This window comes from Panthera leo, chromosome E1 (assembly GCF_018350215.1).
Source record: "Panthera leo isolate Ple1 chromosome E1, P.leo_Ple1_pat1.1, whole genome shotgun sequence".
NCBI classification, from domain to species: Eukaryota; Metazoa; Chordata; class Mammalia; order Carnivora; family Felidae; genus Panthera; species Panthera leo.
Window position 1 is genome coordinate 13,132,154 of NC_056692.1, and position 19,091 is coordinate 13,151,244.

At 53.2% G+C, this 19,091-nt stretch overlaps 1 protein-coding gene across 2 annotated transcripts in view; it reads left to right on the top strand.

Moving 5' to 3' along the window:
* The first annotated feature begins 37 nt into the window (after positions 1 to 37).
* Positions 38 to 19,091, top strand: part of CAMKK1 (calcium/calmodulin dependent protein kinase kinase 1) — a 28,405-nt gene continuing 9,351 nt past the window's right edge. For both annotated transcript variants that reach the window (XM_042915556.1, XM_042915555.1), the window contains exons 1-12: positions 38 to 138; positions 7,468 to 7,869; positions 8,812 to 8,859; positions 9,309 to 9,362; positions 9,760 to 9,811; positions 10,066 to 10,199; positions 10,634 to 10,670; positions 11,472 to 11,493; positions 12,689 to 12,777; positions 15,986 to 16,185; positions 18,134 to 18,187; positions 18,982 to 19,055. In XM_042915556.1, coding sequence (XP_042771490.1) covers positions 7,510 to 7,869; positions 8,812 to 8,859; positions 9,309 to 9,362; positions 9,760 to 9,811; positions 10,066 to 10,199; positions 10,634 to 10,670; positions 11,472 to 11,493; positions 12,689 to 12,777; positions 15,986 to 16,185; positions 18,134 to 18,187; positions 18,982 to 19,055 — 1,124 coding nt within the window. In that variant the 5' untranslated portion in view covers positions 38 to 138; positions 7,468 to 7,509. The remainder of the gene's footprint in view (positions 139 to 7,467; positions 7,870 to 8,811; positions 8,860 to 9,308; positions 9,363 to 9,759; positions 9,812 to 10,065; positions 10,200 to 10,633; positions 10,671 to 11,471; positions 11,494 to 12,688; positions 12,778 to 15,985; positions 16,186 to 18,133; positions 18,188 to 18,981; positions 19,056 to 19,091) is intronic.

A 19,091-nucleotide genomic window follows, 5' to 3' on the forward strand; every position in this document is an offset into this window, starting at 1 on the left:
GAGCGCTGTCTGGAGGAGCGGCGCCGGCAGTCTGAGCTCCGCGATCCCAGCCCTGGCGAGGCGGGTGGGGCGGGGCGCGAGCCGCGGGAGCGAGCCTGGTCGCCCGCCGGGCCGCGGAGACTGTCGCCGGGCGCCGAGGTAGGGGTCGGTGGGGAGGGGACCAGGGGCAGGGAGCGGGAGGGGACGAACACCTGAACGTCTGCTCGGCGGAGCCTGCAGGGAAGAGGGACGGTCTGTGAGGCCGCGTCTAACGAGGGCAGCTGGGACCGCATCGGTGCGGGGATCCTTCCCCCTTTTGGGGGGCCGGATCTACTGGGTGCTTTCCGGAGCCTGCTTCTGTCGGCGCCGGCAGCCGGGACCGCATCTATGCGGGCGCCCCGCCGTCTGCGTCCCTTCCCCAGCTCTAGTCTGCGGGACTGCGTTCATAACCCGGCGCACTACCCACCCCCGCCCCAGCTGTGGGTGGGAGGCCGTATCTATGCGGAGTGGGCCCAGATCTGTGCACCCACGTGTGGATCTGCGCTGAGTGCTCCTCCTACACGGCCCTCCGCCGAGTCTTCCTGCAAGAGCTGGGGAGAGGCGGAGAGGGGGTGGATGAATGGGACAGATGTGGCGGGTGGCTTTAGCTGCGCAGTCCTCCCCTGGATGGAGCGGGGTGGAGGGGAGCGGCGAAAGCGGGCGCTGCGGCCTCAGGGGCCTGATAGGCACAGAACTGGTGGCTGGAAGGGTGCACACGTGCGCAGGGACCTGTGTGTGGTGTTTGGAGGTGGGTGTGTGTGTCACGTGGACACGAGTGTGCCTGTGTGTGTGAGGGGAGTGCATGACTGGATGGAGTGGTGTGTGAGGGCCGATCACATGGACGTGGACGTCGGCGTGCGCCTATCTGGGGAGGCGTCTGTGTGTGCCTTGAGGGTACAGAGGTGTGTAGAAAAGGTTGTGTCCCAGGTCACAGGACTATGTCTTGGTGGGTGCATATGCGGCTGTGTATCTGCCAAATGGGCTGGGGAGTTGGGAGGAGCACGCAGCTTGTGTCCTTGAGGATGCACTGGCCCCCACACGGCCCTCACTCCTCATTCAGCAGATACAGATTGAACACCCACTGTGTGTCAGACTGTGTCCTAGGCCCACAGACTCTGGGGACCTCTGCCTCCTCCTTCGCCTCTCTCTCTCAGTACCCACAGCAGGCAGGGGGATCATTTTAAACCTCATCCAACTGAGTCATTCCCCTGCTCAAAAGCATCTTCCGGTTTTTGAGGCCTCCTGGTCTCTGTCCACGAACCCCTCCAAGGCCAAGCCCTGAGTCTCAGCCAGAAAATGGCTTTCTGTCATGCATAGTGAGAACTTCCATCCACTCCCCCTCTGAAATCCTTACTCAGTGGTCATGAAAGAGCTTACATGCCACCTCCTCCAGGAAGCCATCCCTGGGACCAGGCACGGCAAATGGCTGGGCCCTCTCCCCTGGGTGTAACTCTGCTCGCCTGGGTACCTCTCACATGCAGAATCCCGGTCCAGCAACATTAGCCTTCTTGCTGTTCCTCAGACAGTGCGAGCACCATCCCACCTCACAGCCTTTGCAGTGGCCGGTTTCTCTGCCAGAAATGCCCTTCCCAGATGTGCACACTGCTTGCTCCCTCACTTTCTTCAGATTCTACTCAAATCCTGCAGAAAGGCCTTTCTGACCACACTGTAAATAGTACCCCCCCCAGCCCCTCACTCTTGATCCCCCTTACATGACTGTATTTTTCTCCATTGCACATACCACTTGACATATCATCTGTTAATTATTGCCTTTCTGGTTTGTTGCTTCTTGTCCTAACTAGAAATTAAACTGCATGAAAGCATGGACTTTATGGTTCACTGCTTTATCTCCCAACACCTAGCACAGTCCCTGGACACATATATAGCAGGTACTTATTGAATATTTGTTGCATGAATGAGTGACTCTGGATTTGGATCCCAGAAGTCTGTGTCTCTGGCTGTTCCCTAGCCTTTGAGCCCCCAGTATGAGGCTAGGTCTCCTCCTCTTCTGTCCTCCAGATTCCAAGTTCCTGGAAGGCCAGGTGTGGGAGAACTGTGACCATATTTGCATGTTAGAAATCTTCCCTCTAGCGACTGATGTGGAGGAGGGCTTGGGGTGGGTTCAGGGTATGAGCCTGGAGGTGGGGAGACTGTGTGGCAGAAGCAGTGGGAAAGAAAAGCAGAGATCTAAATCCTGATTTTGTAAGGGGTCCGACTTAGTAACCTCACCCAGCAGTGGGGAGACGAAGGAGGGCTCCCGGAGGAGGAGATATCTGAGCTATCCTCCAGCAGCAAAATAGAGGGAGGTGTGTTCCTGGCAGAAGGCACAACTTGTACAAAGCCCTGGCAGCGGAACAGAGTCTGCAGTTTGGGAAGCCGCGAGTGGTGTGGTGAAGCCAGAGGAGAGAGTAAGTGTGGGGCTAAGGGAGCAAGGATGAGCAAAAGGGAGAAGATGGGTGATACGGAGGGCTCCCGGGTTTCTGGAGAATTGGGAGGATGATGGCATCCACCTCTGCGACAGGCACAGAGGAAGAGCAGACTTGGGGGAAGTGCCAAGTGCAATGGGGACTCTGTGGGTCTGAAACGCCCAAGAACATTGCAGGAAGGAGGCAGCTGGCTGGAAAGAGTGGGGCTGGAGGTGCAGACCTGGTGTGGAAGATGAGGAGGGGCAGAGATAGAAGGTGATGCCTGGAGACCATCAGCCAAGATGTGCTGAGGAAGCACTGAGGGTTGCCGTGCGAAATTGGGTGCAGGTCCCACCTCAGTGCTTGGGGCTTCTCCGGGGATGATGGGAGGGGGCATCCTCACGGTAGGCATCCTCAAGCATGACTTGGCACTAGATGCCTGGGCCTCCCTCAAGGAGGACTGAGTCATCCCGGGCGGAGGCAGGAACTGCAGAGGGCACCCGTTGCCAGGGCCATCCAGACACTTGTCAGGAGCATAAACACGGCTCCTGTGAGGCAGCCTGGCGATGTCAGGGCCACCTTCTGAGTCTGGCCTGGGTGGCCTGACCACCTCCTTGCAGCTTTCCTTTCTGGGCAGTGTTTGGATGGCCAGGGCCGTGTCTTCTCTGCCTGCATGGTGGCTGCTCAACCTAGCCCTGAGATTCTCAGCAGCCTTCCAGAACTCACAGTGAGGTCTGAGTGGTGCCTGAAGTCATCCCAAGAGGGGCTGCTCGAACATTTGGACAAAGGCGGGATCTGCCCGTTCTCTGGTACTCTGGGTCTCGTCTGAGAGACCCAGGTGGACGGGGAACATCCTGAGGAGGAAGCCAGGCCAAGTAGGCATCTGGGGCCAGGGTCTGCATGTTGGAAGTAGCCAGATGCCTGGGGGTGGGGGGATTCCCTGAGGGGTTTATGTGCCAGGCCCTCCTGGAGCCAGGGGGCAGATATGGGGTTGTACATTGTACATCAAGGCTCTCTCTCAGCGGCTTCTACATGTAGATACATCTTCAGGCACAAATTGCTTCTCTAGCCACAATCTCATCTATTTCTATAGCCCTGGGAGTTGGCAGGATGGCAGCCTCTTGTCTGATTCACATATGAGGAAACTGAGGCTCCAAGAGTCTCAATGACTTTTCCAAGGCAACATGACCCAAGTCTGGGAGGACAGGATTACAGTAGCTTTTCCCAGTGAGAGAGGGCCTGAGTTTAGTCACTCTTGGCTACCAGACTAAGCTGGTTCCTGGGGGACTCTCCATGCCCATAGAGTCCTTGCTGGGCCTTGGACCTCAGTCCTAGCCTGTCTGTCCTTTTGTTTTGTTTTGTTTTAAGTTTATTTTGACAGAGAGACAAGCGAGCATGGGTGTGCTTGTGCTCACACAGAAGTGGGGGAGGGGCAGAGAGCGAGAGGGGGAGAGAGAGAATCCCAAGCAGGCTCTGTACTGTCAGCACAGAGACCGACATGGGGCTCAAACTCACGAACTGGGAGATCATGACCTGAGCCCAAGTCAGACACTTAACAACTGAGACACCCAGGCGCCCATGTCTGTCCTTCTATTTGCCCACATAGCCCCCATTTGCCTCCACAGTCAGTTGCAATAAAGTGACTACTGAGGCCTCAGCTTGGGGAGGGCCTTGAGAGACCTTCTCGGTGGCCCCTCAGAGAGGGGTGGTGCCTGCCCAGGACACACAGCCCAGCCTGGTGGACAGGTGACCGTGTGGGAAGTTCAGACTTGACCTTCTAAGATCAGGTTCCCATGGTCCCCGTGCAGCCACCGCCCCCCACCCCAATTCTGGAGCACGCGTACACGAGGACCTAAAGGCACCCAGTGCACATTAACACATTTATCCACCTGTGTAGAGTTCTATCTCCATCCAGATGTGCTTCTATGTGTGGACTCCCTCCCCACCCACCCCAGACATACACATGACCCCAGCCCACATCCCTGCCCGTACAAGTTCTCTCACATGTGGCCGCACATTCTCTCACGTGTGGACACATGCCCTCAGATGCATAGCCTCAGGTGCCAGGCGCCATTGCCCGGACATGAGGCTGGAACCTGGGGCCTCCCCAGTGCCTCCTGCGCAGACATGCTTAGTCACCTGAATTTGATCCAGGGAGGAGGGAGGGTGGAGGGCCTGACGTCAGCCCTCATAGCCGCCTTGTGCCGCCTGCACATCCATCTGGGCCACAGAGTGTCCTAGGCAATCACAACAACAGCAGCACAACAACTCACTTTTACGGAGCTTCCGCAGTGACAGGCTCAGTTCTGAGACCGGTACGGACAGGATTCACACGTTTATGCCTCACAACTACCCAGGGAGGTGAGACTGCTATTAGCCCCATTCTGTAGATGAGGAAAACTGGGGCACAGAGGTGAAGTCACCTGCCTGTGGACCCAGACCAGGAAGAGATGGGGCCAGCAGCCTGGCATCAGAGCCTGGACCCTTAACCAGGTAATAGGGCCCCAGGGTGGAGCAGAAAGACTTCTGCCTTGGCTTTCTGTGTGAGCCCTTCCCTGGCCCTTGCTGGACCTCACTTTCCCCTCGAGAAAAGAAAAGGAAGGGCATTAGAGGAAGCTGGCTTCCTGCTGGGATAACAGCCTCAGGGAAATCATATGCAAATTTTATGGGCCCTGGCCACCTGTGGCCGCTGCTCTTCAGGGGGCTGCAGACCTAGAGCCTGAGCTCCTGACATTGATTCATTCCCTACGACAGACTGGGGCCCCGGGCTTGTTGGGGTCCCGTTTCTGACGCTGCTTTCCCGTGTCGACTGGAGACAGCGCTCTAATGATCCCTATGGCTACCCCTCGTTCATTCAACACACATTTATTGAGCTTCTACCATGTGCCAGGCACTGCTGCAGATCCCGATGATCTCATGGAGATGAGGCAGACAAGAGCCCTCATCTATGGACTTTATATTCTAGTAGGAGGAAAGAGGCCTACAGGGTGAGGGTGACGGGCAACAGAGTGGGCCATCTACACGGAGTGGGCTAGGCCAGCCAAGCTTGGAGGGCTCCTTTCATCCTTGGCTTCCTCCTTCCCACAAGTGGCCTGGTTCCTGAAGCCTCCCTGATACTTCCTTCAATTGCATACACTGTCCCTCTCATCTTTTCCAGGGAGGACCCCTTAACGCTTCATCCCTACTCACCTTCCTCACCTCCTTCAGAGAGGCCTTCCTGATGTTCCAGTGCTACCTGCCTCCCTCACCTCCTCCAGGGAAGTCTCCCTGATGTTCCAGTCCTACTCATTCTCTCACTTCTTCCAGGGAGGCATCCTTGATTCTCTGGGCTCACCAACTGCTTCCTCATTCCTCTAGGTCCAACCTTCATGTCTTTTCCTATTGCCAGTCTGGATTCCCTTCCCCCTTCCTTTCTGCATGTCAGCATCAGTGATACCACCTCTGGGTTTCCACTCATTCAGCGCACCGTACCAAGCACAGGGCTTCTGGATGACACCCTTGCCCACAGTCCATCTCTAAGCCTTGCATTGGCCCTAGGGAATCTGGGAAGATCCTGCGTCCATGGTACAGATGCAGAGGCTGAGGCTCAGACTCAGGAAGGAGCCCACCCAGGATGCCACAGTAGGCTGACAGGCAGGATTAGAACCCAGCCCAGGCTCCTCTGTGGCCAGTGGGCTCCAGTGAGCCCTACCTGCTTGACATCTCTCAAAGCAAGATGATGGGGGCACAAGGGGTGACTTATGTTCTTAAAGTCACTGTGTGGGTAGAGAGGAGGTTACCACCAAACAGGAAGGGCAGAGGGTCAGGAGTCCACTCACTTCCTTTTCCTGAGAAGATGCTGAGTCTGGCCCAGGAAGGGGGAAGGGCACTGGGCTGGATTGGGGCCACTGCTCAGCCTAGAGCAGATCAGAGATGGAGGCCCAGTCTGAGGGTCAGGGTTTAGCCTGGGGTCAGGGTTCAGCCCAGGGTTGTGGTAGAAGGTGAGGGCTGGGTTAGAGGTCAATTTGGGGTTCAAGCTGGGGTCAGCCTTTGGCCCCGAGCCTGGTTTGGGGCTCAGAATGTAGTGGGGTCAGGGTGGGTGTAAGGTCAGGCCATGGAGAACATCTCAGTCTGAGTAGCTGTGACAAATATTTGGGGCACACAAATAAACTGGAAGGAAAAACCAGGAAAAATAAGGAGTGACCTTTTAAATATTTATTTTTGAGAGAGAGAGAAAAAGAGAGTGTGTGCACATGAGCAAGGAAGGGGCAGAGAGAGAGAATCCCAAGTAGGCTCCTCACTGTTAGCACAGAGCCCCAAGTGGGGCTCGGACTCACAAACTGTGAGATTATGACCTGAGCCAAAGTTGGATACTTAATCAACTGAGCCACCCAGGCACCCCGGGAGTGACCTTTTAGTTTAGTGAATTCTCTCTTGACAGCCACCAAAGCAGCAGCCCCTCCCCTAAAGGACCCTCTCCTAGGCTTCAGGCTCTGCTGAGGCAGGGAAGGGAGTAATGGGGGATGGGAAACTCGCTCTGTGGTCCTGGAGAGGCCTTCCTGGAGGGTAAGTGACTGGTTTGGAGTATCAGGGAGGCCTGTGCATTACCAGTGCCCAGCTCAGCTTCCAGGCAGCAGCACTGGAATGCTCTGCAGTCCAGGGTGGGGCTGGTGACTCACTGGACTGTCTGCTGGAAGGGGCCTGAGCTGACCCTGGACTCTGTTTCTCCCATTGCTGCTGGGCCTCCAGTATTCTGCCCATGTCAGTCTGTCCTGACTCCAGAATCTCGGATTCTCCCTGCTTCCCTGTGAAGCCAGCAAGGCAGATGTGACTATGCCCATTTCACCAATGGGGATACTGAGGTCTAGAGGGCTGCTGTGCAGCAGAGCCACATGAGTTCCTGGAACTCCTTCAGTTAGCAGGGGCAGACCTGACTTCGGATGCTGGCAACTCAGGCAGGGGAAACAGGGAGGGCAAAGTCATGAAGGTGGGACCAAAGGGCCTGGAAATCTGACCTCCTTAGTCCATGCTCAGGATTGAAGCCTTCTCTGTCCTCTTTTTTCAGGTTCCCAGTAAGGCTGCACAGAGGACCCCCTTAACTGTGGCAATGGAAGGGGGCCCAGCAGTCTGCTGCCAGGACCCTCGGGCAGAGTTGGTGGAACGAGTGGCAGCCATTGATGTGGCCCACTTGGAGGAGGCAGGTGGTGGTCCAGAGCCTGCCAGGAATGGCGTGGACCCTCCGCCAAGGACCAGAGCTGCCTCTGTGATCCCTGGTGGTGCTTCAAGACCCCCACTAGCCCGGCCCAGCCTTTCAGCCAGGAAGTTCTCCCTGCAAGAGCGGCCAGCAGGAAGCTGCCTGGAGGCCCAGGCTGGGCCTTATGCCACAGGGCCTGCCAGCCACATCTCCCCACGGGTCTGGAGGAGGCCCACCATTGAGTCCCACCATGTGGCTATCTCAGATACAGAGGTTGGTGGGGCAGAGCTAGGGGGTGCTCACAAGCTTTTAATAGTCCTAAATGAAGATGTTTTTCTTTCTGTGCCCCTGCTGCACAGCTGTTTAGCCTTTGCTTTGCATACCCCCAGAGTTGAGGAGCCTGCTACCTCACAATATGGCTCTTCCCACCAGGGAGCTCCTTCTGAGCCAATCACTGTTAAGTTCCGTTCCTGTCCCTAGGCCAGGCCTCAGAAATAGGCCCTCCCCTTGTCCCCCAAGAAGTTCTCTTAGAAATTTGAAGATCGATAGTATGTCCACCCTCCCCATAACAAGTCAAACCTAGCTTTAGCCCCCACTTCTAATCCTGCTTCTTAGAGTCTCCTCTGACTCAGAAGCTGCCAGCACGCTTCCAGTCTCTGTTCTTACTTCTGCGCCTCTATCCCACTGGCTCTGTTTTCCACTTAGATCTGACAGTGAACCCTAGTACCGAGCAATCTACTGATTGCACAGGCTGAGCTTCTTATGCCTGAGCCAGGGCTGTGGTCTCCTGTCCCCAAGGCTCTCTTCATCTTTCTTGTCCATGCAGCCAAGACCTTGCATTCAGCTACTTCTATAAATACTTGCTTATGCATTTCTCACAGATTTAGGTCTCCCAGACCCCAGCATCCAGGCAGGAATCAGTGTATTTTTCCTTCACCACTTCCTAGGGAGTAAAGTACAGCCATGGCTCACCATTCATGTTTGCAGACATGAGCGTGCAAGGCCTCTTGTCCTTTTTCGTGGCATAGAGACCACCAAGTTTCCCCATCCAAACATGAAAGCTTGATGAGATGGGGGGGGGGGGGTCTGGGATTGAGGGGCCCAGAGCCAGGATTGGACCCTGAGCAGGCTGCTGAGGTGGGATCAATACTGCCTCTGGATTAAGCTTCATCTGATGCTTCCCTTTCCCCTCCCTGCCCCCCCCCCCCCCCCCAGGACTGTGTGCAGCTGAACCAATACAAGCTACAGAGTGAGATTGGCAAGGTAGGACTGGGACAGGCAGTGGGGACTGTTCCTTTGAGGCTTTGGGTAGGCAGCCTATCAGGATCCTCTGCTTGGCAGTTCTTTCTCCCCTGGGAATGTAAGGCAGAGCCGGGAAGGCCCCAGCTTAGAAATGAAGAAAGTTTTGTCCTCTAGGAAATACCTAAGGTGGGGTGGGAAATGATTCTCCATTCCTGATTCCTTAGTTTTTGATGGAAGACAAAGAGGGTCTGAGGCAGCATAGAGCTGCATTGAGCCAAGCAGAGGCAATTACCAGGAACAGCAGCCCTCTTTCTGTCTGCCTGAAATGTATGCCTGCTGGTGGCCAGCTGGTGGGGGTGGAGATGGGATGAGGGGGGAGGGAGCCGGAGCTGTTCAGGCTCCCCATTCCCTGAGCTAGTCCTGGAGGAGGTTGCCCTGTCCAGGCAGGGCTGACTGGTGCCTATTTCCAGGGTGCCTACGGCGTGGTGAGACTGGCCTACAACGAAAGTGAAGACAGGCACTATGTGAGTCTGGGGAGGGGAGGGAGGTGTTGCCCCAGCCAGGCCCCAGAAGCCTGGGAGGTGGGCAGTGGCTGTGCTGGGAAGACAGAGGACAAGGCTGCCTCTAGAGGGAGTGGGCTCCTGTCCCTGAGGGAATGAAAACGGAGTAAGCTTCTTGAGAATATGCAAGCAGAGGCTGGACCTTCTGAGAGGAGAGCTCCAGAAAGGCTTGTTGGGGAAATAGGGTAAGGCTTAGACTCAGATATGGCCACCTCCTAACCCAGCTTAACCACACCTAGGCCATACTTTCAGTTCTGGTGGCAGTCACCCACTAGTGATTGGACCTCCATCCACATGTAACCAGCCTGTTCTAGCTCCTGGTGGCTGCACACAAATGACATTTCTACCCCTCCCTCCTCAGGCAATGAAAGTTCTTTCCAAAAAGAAGTTACTGAAGCAGTATGGCTTTCCACGTATGTATCTATTGGGTCCTATGCTTGGGAGCTCCCTGCTTGGGGGCAGAAGAGGAGGACACTTCAGTCCCTCACTATTTTTGTTAGGACTGGGGGTAGAGGTGGGGAAAGCATGAGCAAAGGCTTGGTAGTGGGGATGTGTTTGGTGGGTTGGGGACAAGACCATTGCAAGATTCTTGCTTGAGGCTGGTTGTGGGGCCAAGGTGAGGCCCAGCCTCCTGCAATAGAGGCTCGACTCCCCTTCCTGGTCACAGGTCGCCCTCCCCCAAGGGGGTCCCAAGCTACCCAAGGAGGACCAGCCAAGCAGCTGCTGCCACTGGAGCGAGTGTACCAGGAGATTGCCATCTTGAAGAAGCTGGACCATGTGAATGTGGTCAAGCTGATTGAGGTAGGAGGCAGTGGTGAGTGGGTGGGAACTCAAGTCCTGTGAAGAAACCTGTGGTGCTTGGGGACACTCAGCACAGACCTAGGGTTCCCACCAGATACTCCTCCCAAAGTATCTGTGGCTAAGGCCTCCAAAGACAGAGCTAGACTTGGGGTGGCAGCTATAGGGAGGCTTTAGGGTTCAGTTCAGGCTGGTCTGCAATATTCTCAAGGTCTCAGTGAGGATAAGGGGCTGCCCAGAAGCAAGAAGTGAGCCCCCAGTCATGGCAGGAGGAGAGAACAGCTGGATGTCACTTGGTGGGCCAGGGTTGGGGGTCAGTGATTTTCGAGGCCTCATCTGTCTGGGGCCTACATAGTTCCTGCTCCATTGTCCAGGGAGGCTGCACAGCATACTGGGGGTCCTCAAGCCCTACCACCATGTCTGTTCCCTCTGACTAGGTTTTGGATGACCCAGCTGAGGACAATCTCTATTTAGGTGAGTGACCCAGCTCTTCCCAAAGCAGCTTACCTAGGGTCAGTCCAAGGGCTCCCCAGGGACACATGTGACCTTCAAATGGGCTGTATGAGCATGTTCTCAAGCCCTGGATTCCCTTGCCCAGCCCTGCCAATCCAAACTTAGAATACCCACATAGATTCAATAAATATTCCCAAGCTCCCACTCCACTGATCAGAGAGACAGTGGATCAAGTACGTGCAGGAAGCAGGCTATGTGATATGGGTTCCCAGGCCCTGTATGATAGCTCTGTGCCTCAGTTTCCTCACCTGTAAAATGGGGGATAATATATCTAACTCATAGGGTTGATATGAGGAGTAAATGAGTCATTATATACAAGATTGTTATTAATGTTGTTATTATTTAAGTTCACGGTGCCTGATTCATGAGTTTAGAGGCCCTCCAGAAACGGGACAGAAAAAACACTGGGCTTAGAAATTAAGGTCAAGGCTTTAGTCTTCACTCCCTGTCCTACTTGCCTATCTGCTGTGACCCTCAGGGAAATTCCTGCCCCTTCTGCAAGCCTCAGTTACCCACCTCCTTCCCAAGAAAGGAATCCATGGTGAATCAGGATGAGGCAGATCCATAGTAGACCAAAGTAGACCATACTTTCACCCATTTATTTCCTCTGATACCCTGGGACCCTTGTCCCATCCATCCTGCAAGTATGCCTGGATGCCTGACCCTCTCCTACTTTCCAGAACAGGGAGGGACCTTGGCATCACCTGCTTTGCAAGCCTGGCTGCATCTTACTTACTTTACTTTTCTTTTCTTTTCTTTCAGTGTTTGACCTCCTGAGAAAGGGGTGAGTTCCCCATCCCAATCAGGCAGGTCAAGTCTAATCCAGGCCTTCTTTTCCCTCCCTGTGCCCTTAGTCCCAGGGTCAGCTACTCTAGGAGAAAGCGGAGACCCAGGCCCTGCCCTTGGGGAGCTCTGATCTGGGGGGAAATGAGAGACAAATAGGGCAATTCTTTGAAGTCTGCTGGGGGTCAGTGAGGCTGGAATATTCAGAGTTCTCTGGAAGAGGGGGTGGGTTTTGAGCCAGGCCTTGAAGAACTGGAAAGATTTTGAGGGAGGAGTGGGAGAAGAAAGGAGTGTTTCTCAAGCAAATATGTAGAGATGGGGCTCTCACCTGGATTCAAATCACAAAGAGTTCTTTCAGCTTTACAAGTTTATGAGTTGGGTGGGTGGGACTCCATTTGCTCCCATTTACAAGAGGGGAAGCTGAGGTTCAGAGGGGGTAAGTGGCTTGTCCAAGGTCACACACTGAGTCTAATTCATGTCTGCTCTATTTGGCCTTCTCACAGTATTAGCAAAGCAGCAGACTTGGGGTAGTGGGCATAGGCCTGGGTGGACCATAGGCCCTAACTGTCAAGACCTTAAATACAGGGTATGGCTTGTGATTGCCTCTCTGCGGGGAGGAGGGGGCTGGGAGTAGTATCCCTTTAAGACTCAGAGCTTTTCAAACGTTTTTGACCTTCATCGAAGTAAGAAATATAAGTTTCACATTGTCATCCATCTCTGTAATTGAAACCAAAGTTTTACAAAACATTACATGTCTTTATCACATATGATGTACTCTGATAAATTCTACTTCATTAGAAATTTTTAAAAAAGCATTAGCCAACCACTAAATTAATTTCATGACCCTCTATTAGGTCTGGACCTACAGTTTGAAAAACACTGCGGTAAATGGCATCTTTGCAACAGTTTGGTTATAGAGAAGTACTTAGTAGAAGGAATACCAAGCCAATCAGAAATTAAGATAAAGCTAATTTGAAATTATAATGATTGTAAGGGGATATTTGTGTCTATGTGTTTTCAATGTTTCATCATATGGGAGAAAAAGCTAATGTCTTGAGTTCTGGGGAGGTGTTTGAGCATAGAGGGCTCCCGGGAAGTCCTGAGGGGCCTAAATGGCCCAGCCCCTGTCCTACCAGCTGTCTGCTTTTACTCGTTATGATTCAGCTGAACACCCCTCCTCCCCTCCCTTTCTGTAGGCCGGTCATGGAGGTGCCCAGCGACAAGCCCTTCCCCGAAGAGCAAGCTCGCCTCTACTTGCGGGACGTCATCTTGGGCCTTGAGTACTGTGAGCGAGGGTCTGCTTGCCCCTTGGAACGGGGGACGGGGTTGGGGGCGGGGGGGTGGCGGGCACCGGAAGGGTAGAGCCCGGGCTGAGCTAGCTCTTAGCAGTCCTATCAGTCAGCGCTGATCTACCAATCAGCTTCGTTTGGGGGCGTGGTGTGGACTGTGGGAGGGGCCAGAACCTCCCGGATTGGAAAAGGGAACGGAGTGGTGGCCGGTTTCGCTGGGTTTGCACCAGGTTGTTCAAGTGGAGCTGCGCCTTGGGTGTTCTCTGTATCTCTTCTGCTGAGTTATTAGTCAAGCTTAACCTTTCCGCAGGGCCTCAAGAGATGTAGGAAGGAAGAGATTTATGTCCAGCTGCTTGAAGAATAGTCTGTCATGTCATGCGTCCTGTAGATGAGGAAGGGTGGGTTTACTGTGAGGGCTCAAAGGTGATGAGAGCTCAGGAGGGAGGATGTTAGCTTAGCCTCTGTCCCTGGAATTCACTTATTTACTCATTCATTTACTTCTTTTTTTTCACTTGCTTCTTTCATATATGAGTACCTACTAAGCGCCAGCTAGACGCCAGGAGATTGACAAAGACCCAAATGTGACCTCGAGAATCTCAGTGTAGCAGAAGGAACAGGAACCTAAGCAGGCAGATACAGTGCAGTGCTGGCTAAGGCTGGGGTGGCACAGGGCTGTCAGATACTGAAGGGAGGCTTCCCAGAGGAGACCATTTGTGACCAGGGTCCTTAAGGATAAGTAGGAGTTCATCGGCCAGGCTTGAGGGATGGATGGGAGAGAGTATGTCAAGCAGAGAGAACTGCATAGCAGGGGCACAGAGGGGAGTGGACATGTTCTATTTAAGAATGGGGAGACGTAAAATCTGGTTGAAGCATGGGGTGGAGAGTGGTGAAACACAAAGCTGGAAAGCTACTCAGGCCATACCAGGAGGGCTGGGAATACCTCCACAGAGGACTTTCATGACTTCATTCTGTCAGCATTGTAAACCGATGAGGGCTTTGAGAAGGGAGGGGCACGATAGGATTTGCATCTCAGAAAGCTCGGCAGCTGTGTAGTGGCTGAATGAAGGGCAAGAGGTGAGGAAGGAGGCTTTTTCTACAGCCCAAGCGACAGATGGTGAGGCCTGGATTAGGGCAGTGGCAGTGGGGAGGAGACATGAAGGAGGTGAGGGGGGGCAGCACTGGATGACTGGCTGGTCATGGGGAGGGGAGGTTCCTCAGACATTGAGGGTTCTGGCCTGGTTTGGGGAACAGGAGTGGTGCCCATCTCTCTCAAATCTTAGCTGGATTTATCAGGAGCATATTCTCTTCCTAGGGGAACAGGGTGAGGACCTATCTGAGGTATCAGATACCAGGATTGTCTTTATCTCATTTGAGCCACTCCACTGCCCTCTAATACTCTCTTTGCACATATGGGGAAACTGAGGCACACAGAGAGGAGGGCTTTGCAGAAACTCTCTATCAAGGGTTTAGAGTTATGGGAAGGGGGCATTTCACCCTGGGTGTGATGAGTGGTGGGCACAACCCTGTACCAGGTTGGCTTCCACCCCTTCCTGTCCTGGGCCCTTCTCTTCAGCTCAGTGCCTTTTGTTTCCCATCCTCTGTTTCCCCCATCCCAAAACAAGCTAATCCATCTGGCTTTGGAGTAAAGTCTTGTCAAGACCCAGCTAATCACAGTGAAGGGCTTCCCAGAGCCCACTGGTCAGAACCACAGGTTGGACAGGCAGATGAATGGAGGCGTCAGGTGCTGAAGACCTTCCTTGTCATTCTGGTCCTCAGAAGGGAAGATGAAGGCTGCCTGGGGAAGGCTCCATGGTCAGGGGGCCCAGACCTGATTCTTGTAGATGGGGCAAGTATAGCAATGCAGGTATGAGAAGCAGTCACATCTGGAATATATCTTAGAAGTTGAGCCCATAGGACTTGTTGATTGAATAGGATGTGGTGTCTGAAAGAGAGAGGAGTTGGAGATGATCCTGAGGTTTTTGGCCTGAGCAACTGGTAATGTGCCATTAACCCGATAGGAAAGACTAGAGGAGAAGCAGAGGTCTTCTGTTTTGTTTGTTTGGTGAGGGATGGGGAGGGGGTTGCAGACAGTGCAATCAAGTTCTGAATTAGATGTGTTGTTGAGAAATTTTGAGAAATATATTAGATGTCTGCCGGATATCCATGTGGATAAATATCCCGGAGTTCAGGGGAGAGGCCAGGGTTTGAGATAAGAATTTGAGACCACTTTCCGTGGTCAAATACACAGTCTCTTGAGCCTCTGGACTCTGATGGGTATGTGTCAAATCTCTTGAGTGCATCAGGCACATAAGAGGCAGTCACTAGAGGAACATTGGTTTCGTAGTTATTGTTGTGTGACACTCACTCCCTTTGCCCTTCATCTCCGCCTCTCCTCTCTTCTTTCCTCCTGCCCTTTCCATCTTCCCTCCTCTCCAACATCTTGGGGACTGCTGATCCAGAGGAAAGTATTTGCTGAGGTAGAGCCCATAAGTGGGTGACTGTGGGGTAGAGTCAGTGCCTTCTCTAAGCTGGGATGTCTCTGGCCATCTCAGCCTGAGCTTCCCATCTTTTCCTGGCACTGCTGAACCCAGGAAGCAAGGTGAGCTCTCAGTCCACTGGAGAAGGCTGACCCTTACCCCAGCCATGTTCATCCCAGCAGTCCCAAGGCTTGGGATGCCCTCTCCCCCTGATGCTCTTCAGCCCAGAATCCCTAAGCCCGAGGCAGTACTTCTGCAGGATACCCCACTATTCCACCCTAAGTCCGAGGAGGAGGAACATTTCCGACCTGGCTGGGTGGGAGAAGAGACTGAGAAAAGGTTTTGACAGGCTTTGGGACTGCAGACAACATGGGGAGGGCCAGAGATGGCCTCTGGAGAGGCTCCCTTCCCAATTTCCTCTGACAGCCCCTTCAGCAACAAGGTGTCTTGATTGCCACAGGGAGCACTGCACTTGGAGTCCAAAGATTCCAGTCCTAGCTCTGCTTCTGACAGCCTGGACTGGCTGTGATGTCACTACTGCATAGTGGAGCAGAGGGCCCTGAATTCTTTTGAGGTCCTCACGAGATGAGTGTGTGCATGGGCTAGGATAGCCCCGCTCCTTCTCACCTAGAGTTTAAGATGGGCTTCCCTGGCCAGGCGAGGGCAGGTGGGGGGGGTTCCAGGCAGTGGCCCCCCAGGCCAGCACTCAAGCTGCCTCTTTCTGCAGTGCACTGCCAGAAGATCATCCACCGGGACATCAAGCCGTCCAACCTGCTCCTGGGCGATGATGGGCATGTGAAAATTGCCGACTTTGGCGTCAGCAACCAGTTTGAGGGGAACGACGCTCAGCTGTCCAGCACTGCTGGGACTCCAGCGTTCATGGCCCCCGAAGCCATTTCTGATTCCGGCCAGAGCTTCAGTGGGAAGGTGGCTTCTAGGACCTAGGCTGAGTTGGCATTCAGGTGGAGGGGTGGAATGGTTTGCAGTGGAGCCTCATTTCCAACCTGAGGGTATCAGAGTCCTTATGTCTCAGGCGCGAACACTGAACACAGTCCTCTCCTTCCTGTTTGCCTCCTGAAGTCTGAGAAACTCCCCATCTTTGGCTTCCTGTCATTTTCCAGCAGGATGGCCCCGGGTCTCCACTGCAGATATTTCCTGCCAGCTTCTCTGTACGGAGCACCGGGCTGGGCTGTGGAACAGACAGAACCCAGATGGCCCAGTTCTCTGTCCTTCTGGAGATGGTGAAAAGAACAGGAGAGCTCATGTTTGGGAAGAAGTTGGAGCTTCCTCTCAGACTTTTTGGAGACGGCAGGGTTTGAACTAGGCCTTGAAGAATGGGGAGGATTTGAGCATGAGATGGAGACCACAGAATGTACAAGAGCACTGAGGAGCATTGGGAAGGGGGCATGATGGGTCTTGGGCAGAGTTTAGAAGGCCTGGAAGTTTGTGCTTCCTCCTAACTGACAGAGGCGGTGGGCAAAGCTTTCTGAGCAGAGGGCTGCGGTTCCGTCTGTTCCCCTGGCCACATGCCTGTTCCCACCTGTGGAGTGCTGGCTGCCTCACTGTGCCTCTGCCAGGGAGCCGATGGTCAGGAGGCATTTGGACATGTGTGTGGGTGTGGAGCTCAAGAGAGGTCAGGGATGTAGATAGAGATTGTTTTCAAGAATTTCTAATTTTGATGTAATTCCAAATTTACAAAAAATTACAACAATAATACAAAAAAAAAACCCTCCCATGTATCTTTTTACCTATGTCACCAATTATTGACATTTTATCCCATTTACCTTTTCACCGTCTCTCCCTATATTTGTTATACACGTATTGCATTTTTCTGAACTGCACGAGAGTTAAGTTGGAGACCTTACCCTCCTTTATCACAGTATAGTTTGGCAGGTATTTTCTAAGAACAAGGACATTCTCTTACATAACCTCAGTACAATTATTAAAATTAGGAAACTAATCATTGATAAAAGACTGTTATCTAATCGACCTTATTCAGATTTCATCAGTTGTCTGGATACTGTTCTTTAATGCCTTTTTTTTTTTTTTCTGGTCTAAGATCTGATTCAAAGTTAGTCACTGCGTTCACTTGTCACATCTCTTTGGGGTCCCTTCATCTGGAAGAGTTCCTCAGCCTTTCTTTGTCTATTCTGACCTTGACATTTTTGAAGAGAACAGTCCTGTTACTTTGCAGAATGATATCAGTTTGCATTCGTCTGGCGTTCCCTGGTTGGATTCAGATTGAATCATCTGTGGCAGGAATATGTAGGTAGACATTTGAGAATCATTCACATAGGAGAGAAAGTGGAAACCAGGAGAGGAGGTGGGGTTCCAGAGGGGGAAGATGTAGAGAGAGCACATGTTAGAACCCAGGATATGGGGGAGCCGTGAGGAGCTGTGGAGGTGGCCAAGGGCCAGGGCCTTGGGGTGGGCAGGGGCTGTTTCTGGTGTCAGAAGGAAGGTGGATGGTGGCTTCTCCAATGGAATATCGGGAAAAGGGATGACGAGCTAATTTAGTGAGTATAAGGTCAATACATAGCATGGTTTCTGGGGTGCATCTGTGTCACAGGTATAGCAATGTGACCCTGTAGGTGAAGGAAGTTTTGCACCTATTGAGTTGGAACTGTATCTGGTTTGGGTCTGTGACAAGGGGACATGGAAACCCTGAGAGGCCGGGACCTTGTTCTTGTCAGCCCTGTGTCCCTAGTGCTCAGCACAGGTCAGGCATGGAACGAGTGCCTGGGAGTGTTTGTTGAGTGAATGTATGACTGAGGAAGGAGGTTCCCAGCATGCCCTCTCCCATAGCCCATGGGAGCTAGGTGAGCAAGGGGTGTTGGTTCCTTTTGGGGAACTGATGCGAGCTGTTTCTTCCTAGGCCTTGGACGTGTGGGCCACTGGGGTCACATTATACTGCTTTGTCTATGGCAAGGTGAGTGTTGGGTGGGCTGGCAGAGCTGGGTGGGCCCAGCCCCTTGGTGCCATGGGCGGGGCCAAGCTGAACCAGGATGAATGATAGCTGCAGGCTGTCATTTCCTTTGTGTCCTAAAGTAAAGTGACTTTTGAAAGGAGCCACCTGACCCAGAGAAGACTGAGGGAAAAGAGGCTTTTTTCTTTTTTCTCCTGACCCTTGGAAGGAGATCCATATGAAGGAGTCCCGGACAGCAGACATCCCAATGGGAGGTGTAGATGGCGGTATTGCCATCTTCCCACCAGAGTGCTCCCTGTCCTTCTGGCCCTGATGCCATTCATTCTTTTGTTCATTCACATGTTCACTCATTCATTCATTCATTCATTCATTCTGCAAATTGTCCTTGACTCTTGCTCTGGGTCAGGATGGGCCTTGGGAACACTCAACATTGACTTAGCCAAAATCCCTGTCCACAGGTGCTCCTACTCTAGTGACTGCACTGAGAGCCAGGAGGGAATCTCAGTGAACATGTTCGCAAACTCCAAGCCCTGGGAGTGGAAGCCTTTCTGCAGGTGGCTGTATGGCCAGTGGGTACACCCAGCCTCATAGTTCCCTCAATGACTCATTTGTTCAGTTAGTGTTTCTTGAGCACCTACTGTATGCTGAGCCCTGAACAAGTTAGACAGGGTTCTTCCCTTCTACTAAGGAGCCCAGAGCTGCCCCCCACTTCTGGCCACACCGAGAAATGGGGTCAGTCCCCCACGGCAAGTTGAGGCACTGGGCCTGCATCCTTTGTCTGTTTTTACACCCCACAGTGCCCGTTCATCGATGATTACATCCTGGCCCTGCATAGGAAGATCAAGAATGAGGCCGTGGTGTTTCCCGAGGAGTGAGTTGCCCATGAAAGGGGGCTCCTGCCCACCCC